At 45.9% G+C, this 7,604-nt stretch overlaps 1 protein-coding gene across 1 annotated transcript; it reads right to left on the bottom strand.

The window, feature by feature from the left end:
• Window positions 1-230: 230 nt before the first annotated feature.
• On the bottom strand, window positions 231-6,980 carry stpg4 (sperm-tail PG-rich repeat containing 4). The gene is made up of 7 exons (XM_035606370.1): window positions 6,880-6,980; window positions 6,646-6,702; window positions 5,616-5,870; window positions 4,751-4,815; window positions 4,400-4,445; window positions 560-664; window positions 231-433 (listed from the first exon to the last, which is right to left on the bottom strand). The coding sequence occupies exons 1-7, from the start codon at window positions 6,967-6,969 to the stop codon at window positions 326-328; spliced, it is 726 nt and encodes a 241-aa protein (XP_035462263.1). The 5' UTR covers window positions 6,970-6,980; the 3' UTR covers window positions 231-325.
• Between the last annotated feature and the right edge of the window lie 624 nt (window positions 6,981-7,604).

The following is a 7,604-nucleotide window of genomic DNA, read 5'->3' as shown; positions in this document are numbered from 1 at the left end:
AAGGGAGAGAGCAACACCGGGGAACATGTAGTTAAGTGCAATGAAGTACCCTTTGTTGCAGATAAGATCATTCTGCTTGCCTGGCTGGCGTCACCAAAGGGGTTTTTGAGCACCACAAATGTAGTTGACCATGTTGTTGGCAGCCCACAAAAAAATCTATCGCTGATAAACTTGGGTCCAAGTAAGAAGCGACCATGGGTTTTCTTCCTGTTTGTTAAGTACGATTTTATTGTTATTCTCTCAACGAGGCAGGGTCACGCGTGATGGCTGAGAGTACGAGGAGATGGTTGGGGGATCAGGATCTTTTGGGGAAGTAAAGAGCACACTAGGGAATGCTGCGGAAGAAGAGGCTAAACGAGGGGTCCACGACCTGCGTGTTCAGACGGTCACCCAACTTCCAGTGCGGTTCGTAGGCTCCCGGTCCTGGGCTCTTCTGCGGACAACAAGACGCTCTTTCAAGACATTGTCGATTACATCTTTAAATGTTCACAGAATGTTTGGGCTTTGAAGCAGCCGTTCACGGGCGGCCTGTGTGCAACCCGTACAGCACTGGACTCACTGGGTACACGTGATGGAGCCGTGGCAACGTGGATTTGAAGCAGGAAGTGATGCCTCGTCCAGGTCTGGTCTGTGGATTGTAGTGACACGGAGCCGGTCCCTCCTTCTGAGGTGGACATAGACAGGGGGTATTAATGAGTGACACCGATTGATTGATTTTGTGAATATGCTGTTGAGCGAGGCTAGCATGTATTCGTTCCCATGTCATCGCACAGAGACTTTTCCCCATGTGTGTTCTCGATTGAAAATGTAAATTCATACGATTAATAATATTGACAATGCAACTCGGTGAGCTATGGAAGAGCTTTACTGTGCAAAGCGGATGTGCTGTTAGTGACATGATCTGGAACTCATTGGAATAGATCTTTATAAAACCTGACACAAAGTAAATTACAAACAAGGAGAGGGGGAGACTGTTGGTTAGGGGGGTGCTTTTAGCAGCCTGTTTATTCTTATCACATTTTGTCAGCTGAATACAAATAGCTTGTTTTTATTAGGTCATAGCTAGGTCATTGGAAAGAGGTTCAGTAACCCAGCATGTTTAAAACATACCCAAATTGTGGTCGCCATAACTATTGCTGAATATGATTTATTGATGTGCTGAGCAGTTCTTTTCATCCGAATCAGTTCCTTAAAAAACACTGCGTCTTCCCACCGACTGATCTGAAACGTGGCCAAATGATGTATATTTTCTCAAGAGCACCAGGTTTGCTGAACTGTGCTTTCATAATTATTGATATTAGAAGTTTCCTTGCTGAATATATGAGAGGAACGCTAATTTTAAAGGTACATTAAGATGGTATTCAGCGTGAAGGGGGGGAGAGAGAGTAGCAAAGACACGCAGCGAAGGGCCGGGGTCGGAGTCGAGCCCACGGCCGCCGCAGGACGACTCAAGCCTCCAACTCGGTGCTACTCAGTGAGCCAACCGCCGCTCAGTAAGGCAAGTGTCTGGAAAATTGGGTCCGGACATTTTCCGGAGTTCACCGCAGGGGGTTGCCTGTACGGAGCCCCCACTCGTTCACCAATAATCTTTCCTGCTATATTTTACAGGGATAAAAGAAAATGTCTGGAGCAACATTTGAGGACATTGGCGTTCTCACTTGCAGCCCCTCCGCAAACGTTTAGCGAAATGACGGAACTTATATTTTGTGCTATTGCCTCTTGTTCCCATATGCTACCTGTGACGTGTTGTGTTGCACTGTAGTGCGTGTGTCTCTGCTGTGGTGATTTCCCTCTGGGATCAATGAAGTAACTACGTAGACTTGACTACACCTCATTCCTCCTGCAAAGGAAAACGACTGGAATCTGACGTGATCTGAGTGAGTGGTTCTGGTCATTGATTGGTTCGCGCGGGGATCCCTGCGGAAGGAAGCCCGTTTTCAGAGATATATACGCTGACGCGACACTTGGTGAGAGACTCGATGACTTGAGTCAGTCACTGAGTGATCGAGTGTACCCCTGCACGTCAGCTCGCGACGGACCGAGCGCTCGGCTGAACTGAGAAATGAATGGATTGTTTCAGGAAGTGACTCGGCTCAGGTTGTTCACCCGAAAGAGTTATTCTTTTGAACGAATCGTTCACGAAGAAAAACACCACGCTGACATGATATACATCTTCAGATCAATAGCCGCAGTGTTTGTGTATTAAGCACAATGTCATCACAGCTCATGGACAGACATTTTCAATATTTAGAAATTAAGCATCTTGCTGGAAACTCATGAAATTAGGGTTCAGAGGTGAATTCGTATGCCTCATAAATTCTCGCACTTCAGACTGAAGAGGAACTGTTTACTTTATTGTGTTTTGTCACCTCAACACAAATATCTTGGTGTTTTTTCCATCTCCTTCTTCTTATTTTTTTACCAAAACTGTCTGTTGGCAGTAAAATTAAAACCACAGAATACCATACATTGGTTTTTCAGTTGCTAGAACAATAATCTATACTTTGACTGTTTAAACCCACGTTAAATACCACGGCCCTGTTCCCTCAGAGAGAACATGAATTATATCCAAAGAATTGAAATTGCATCATTCATAAGAATCCAAACCAAATTAGATGACGGCGTTAATATTCCCTGACGCCAGAGTTACTGATTTGCTGCGGTCATCATGACCTTCTAATGGCTGTAGAGCTAAATGAGAGATAAATTGACTATTGTTACACCATGCTGATGCTCCAGTCATCCGAGGGAGGCACTGTCAATGTACTCAAGTCCTCTTCTAGGGTCCCATACCGATATTTTTTAAGACCTATGACCTATCGTTTGCCATGTGACTTCACGCTCTTTGCTCTGTTGTTTAGGTACGGTAAGGTTAGTCCCTGTCAAAAGTCAGTGTCTCTCTGTCTCCCTCTCTCTCTCCCTCCTTGCCTTTCACTTCTCCTTCCCGCTTACCCACTAACACACATACTGGTCATCACCAGCGGCGTGCCATGCAGAAATAGCATCCCCCCCCCCCCCCCCCCCCCCCCGTACTCCTCCTCAGACATAAAACTGTCTCCGTGTCCCTGAACGGACGGACTAGCCTCTCATTTTCAGCCACTCTCTGATTCTGACTGAGGGGGACGGGAAGGTGTCTCTCTTCTTCTGCTGCCATTGCGTGCCATTTATACCCAGTTGCCGGGTTCACTTGATCGTGTGCAACTGGCCCACCGGCCCCCAGAGTGCCAGCCCGATGCTCCCGGAGGTGCTAATGCAGGCGTGTTTCATCCCCAATAGTTGTTGAGATATATATATAACTATATATATATATATATATATATATATATGGATCAAAGTGGTGAACTGACCAGCTAATGACATTCATGAAGCTTCGCTACTAAGGCAAATAAAAACGAGCAGACAGCAGCAGCTTCGATCGGCAGCTTTTCATGCCGTAGCTTTAGGTTGAGTCACATTAGTGGTCGAGCGATAGAGTGCAAAAGTCTGCAATTTTGACTTCAATTCAAACAGGCTTGAATCTCAAGGGAGGATTTGTTCCTTCTGAGCAGCACGTGCTGTTGATATTGCGAGAAAGCACAACATGTGAATCTAGGACACACCGTGGCCTCGGGATGGAGAGAAATTAAATGGAATCATGAAGAAAGAGAGCATGTACAGTATATTGTTTCATTGTTGTGTTTGCAAACATCTTAAGCTCAGTGAAGGTTTCTATTTTGAAATGTGTGAAAATAATTGTCATTTTACACTGAAATGAGAGTCCATGCACAGAGAAATCTGAAATTCTCGCCTCCCATCTCGGGATGGACCTACAATTCCCAGAGTAAACCATTAAGACGCCCCTCAACTTTCATTCACTCACGCCGTTCCGCTCCCGCGGGTCGGCTGTCTGAATGATCTGCGCATCCAGTTCACTTTGCCGTGGCACTTGTGTAGCCGCTTAACCTTTGACAATGAACTTGTCCCAGAGTCGCTATGACACCACTAATCGCAGAAAACTGCTCCCAACTCTGCGGTAATAACGCCCCCGGGATTTCTTAGCGCCTTTCCTTCTCTGTCAACACTCAGCAGCTGCCAGCACGGCTCAAATATCCATCAGCTACCAGCATGGACACATGGGCGAGGCTGCGACACCCTGCAATATGAACCAAAGCTGACTGGTCAGCCTGTACAGTGCCATAACAGGCCCTCAAATGGGACAAATGATACAGTCCGCCCGCGGATTCGGTTTTCTTTTACCCCTGGATGTGATAACTAACTTGTGCACAGCACATACCAGATATGCATTGGGTCATAGCCTGTAATGACAACCCATTGAAAGTGTATTGTAATGAAGAACTTTTTGTGGGCAATGGAAAGACTGATTGGTTTTAATAACTAGTCTCGGTGACCAGATACTTACAGGCGGAAAGCTGATCCGCTGCACAGTCGACCGAAACATCACATGCCTGCAATGAGAGGAGAGATGAGAGGGGGGGGGGGGGGGGGGGGGGGGCTGTCAAAAAAAAGAAAGAAAGAAGACAGGAAAACAGTGAGGGGAAGAGCGAGAGAAGAAAGACGAAGGCCGTGAGTGATCAGAAGCAGAGGAAATGCGAGATGGTGCTTGCTCCTTCATCTCGAGACGCGAGGAGGATGAGAGAGGGAAGGGGAAGTTGAATGAGGAGGAAGGACTCGACGATCAAGGGATGAGTCACGGGTCGACTGCGCCGCTGTGATCTGAGCGCTAAAGAGAGGCTGTTTGTCGAGAGCTTACTTGCAGGGAATCTTCTCCACTGGTTTGGCTGTCACATTGTAGTCGCACGGTGAAGTGTTTATGTGCTGGAGCAGGGAACAAAGATAAAGACCTGTTTTAAATGACAGTGTCACCGTGGGTTTGTCTTTTGTCTGCTGTGTTACACGGTTTACAAAGGGGTTCTGTTTCCAGCGTGAATGTGACAGAAAAAGCGCGGCAAATAGCAGCGCCGTATGAATGAATGTGTGAGTGTGAATATGAATTTCACTTGTACTGTAAAGCGCATTGAGTGGGCAATAAGACTAGATTTACCATTTACCATACCTAGATGCCAAATACACGATTAAAACAATAAATTATAAATGCCGCTGAAGAAGATGACACCCTTCGCCTAAGAAACACATCCTGGAATCAAGGTGGTATTGACGCAATGTGGTGTAGCAACAGTTCCTGCTAATAATAACTTCAGCAGAAAATACATTATTGACTGGTTATTACACTGCATATTGCATCCGTTATGGGGGGTTGTGGCATTGAATACAAAAAAAGTAAATAAGATGAAAGATTTATTTAAAAGATACATTATGGACTTGAATTATATTTTGTTCCTATTTATTTATTTTTGGGAACTAGTGCAGTTCAGCATAAAAACTGAAAGCAGGAGGAAACAGTCTGGTCTGGTTTTGGTCTAAACAAATAAAATAATCTACATAGTCTATCTGTTTTGAATGTCCATTTGAATTCATACTATAGAAATGATAGTATATTTGTGTTCATAAACTAGTGTAAGTGTAGTGTACGTTACTGTTTTTAGGCCTTGTCGACAAAATTGAACAGACTATCTGAAAAAAAGAAAAAGGTCCAAAGGCAGTTATCTGATTATCACCTTGTCTCTGATGCCGAGAGTGTCAATGTCGGGCCGTGGACAGTTTTTGAAAGAGTAGGACGCCGGGCGCATCAGGACCTTCTGGGTGGAGTCAGTGTAGTCATACGCCCCAGGCAGCAGCAGATCCCCGTCACGAACGCCCAAAGTCTGGGCCTTTCTGCCCACAGCTTTAAACCCGTAGGTCCTCCTCACGGGGTTCAGATCAGCTTCTTGGATGAAGTCTCGGATGTGATAGAGACCGGGAAGCGGTGTGTCCTGGAAGAAGATAAGAGGGAAAGATTTGGGGAAGATCTGGCCACATTGCTGCTTGTTGCTGGGATAGGCAGGAATACCTGGATCATGGGGGCTGACGCAACTGTCGCATTGGCTTTTGCTAAACTTTTGTACTCAGCCTTTCCGATAACCCCTCTTTTGAATGCAGCCGGATTTTGACATCTCCTTCAAACAATTTGAACTCTAGCATCTCATAAGAAAATGCTTGTTTGTGCAAGCAGATCTGACATAAATGTACTGCGCTGAGAGTAGATGTTAAAAACATCAAGCTACTTGGCCTGCTGTTAAGTGTACGTTATGCAGTATTAGACAGAAGAAGGCAGCTCCATTAATAATGGAGCCTGAGAGCTCGGATCACATTGAGATAAACTGATCATTAATGAGGTCTGTGTGTTATTATGGTCTATATGCACGGTGGGGCACTCAGGGACTGGACTTAACATAGTGTAAGTGTTTGAATTCATTTCTGGCAGGTAACACACTTTGGAAAGAGACAATGGCAAAGTGCAGGGCAATAAAAGCCTGTAATTGAAAACTACACACGTCACAAGAACAACAATATGTTTACGGGGCTCTGCCCCGTTTCATTATCCTCGAATCATAACGCTAATGGAAGGTACCTGAAGGCAGCAGAGTAATGCTTTCGCCACTTCAAATTGACAAACCAGTGACAAGGGGTTGGGCCTGCTCAGGAGCCAATGTAGAAGCCTGCACGCTGAAGACAGACAGTGAGACCAGACTGCAGCATGACACCTACTTTCAGTGTTTCCATCCACCAGCTCCCACGGCCACACGAGTCCACCTTGTCATCACCCTGCGGATAAGAACGGGATGCGAGCCACAACACGGCAGATTGTTTCAGTTCTGATGACACTGCTATGCCAACAGTGTCCTGGTGCATCTCCGACATGTATCTCCCTTCGCTTTACCAGTGCTGCTTGTCCTCATTAACCACACGGAGTCATGAGGGTTTTTAAAGATAGATCCTTACCTTATCTGCTCTATCACCACCCCTGGACATGTCACCGACTTTGGAGACGGCTTTGTCTTTCCATGTGACCGTGTCCTGCGCTCTACCCATTGTCGCTCACTATCTGCTTGACTGGAGATCCAGTGACACCTGACCACCATTAAAACTGGGGCTGTTACTATAGCAGCCACTCCACTATCGATCAATTTTTCAACAAGCTGGCCTGGTGAAGGGCTAAATTTAGACTCACCGAACACTTACACTGAGTAAGACACAATGGCAAGCCAGCGCCATGGTGCAAAACATGCCGCACATGCTGCAGTTACTTAGTCCACATTCTCATCATCTACCATGTGATATTTGGAGGAAGGTGATGACATTGATTAGAACAAGTTGGCATTAAAGTGCATTTTTGAAATCCGGCACGAGACAAAACAGGAATACATGTCTCATTCTTCCCAGTGTCTGGAAGGGGCAAGCACCGGCCTCCAAACCAGGGTCCGAGGACCTCCTGTGGTCCAAAGAAATGAGGAGTATTTGAATTATTCCACTTATTCTTTTGACATAAGCAAAATCAGAGAATTCTATTGGTCAAGGGCTGCCTCCTTCAGAGGCTACATTTTAAGACCAAGTACGTCACAGTGGCCCAACTCAGCTGTCCCAGTTCGAAGGCTCCTTCAAACGTGGCCAACGAAAGTCCTTCCATTCCCGGGCAACGCAGGATCCAACCTGTTTCAGCCTATCCC

Source organism: Scophthalmus maximus, chromosome 10 (genome assembly GCF_022379125.1).
Source record: "Scophthalmus maximus strain ysfricsl-2021 chromosome 10, ASM2237912v1, whole genome shotgun sequence".
Classification (NCBI taxonomy): Eukaryota; Metazoa; Chordata; class Actinopteri; order Pleuronectiformes; family Scophthalmidae; genus Scophthalmus; species Scophthalmus maximus.
This window is presented reverse-complemented; position numbering and strand designations above follow the sequence as displayed.

Coding starts and splice junctions, on each gene's coding strand:
- stpg4 (XM_035606370.1), bottom strand. CDS start 6,969: ATGGGTAGAGCGCAGGACACGGTCACATGGAAAGACAAAGCCGTCTCC. Junction 4,816..5,615: donor CTCTCGGCATCAGAGACAAG/GTGATAATCAGA, acceptor TCCCTGCTCCAG/CACATAAACACTTCACCGTG. Junction 434..559: donor GGCTCCATCACGTGTACCCA/GTGAGTCCAGTG, acceptor TGTTGTCCGCAG/AAGAGCCCAGGACCGGGAGC.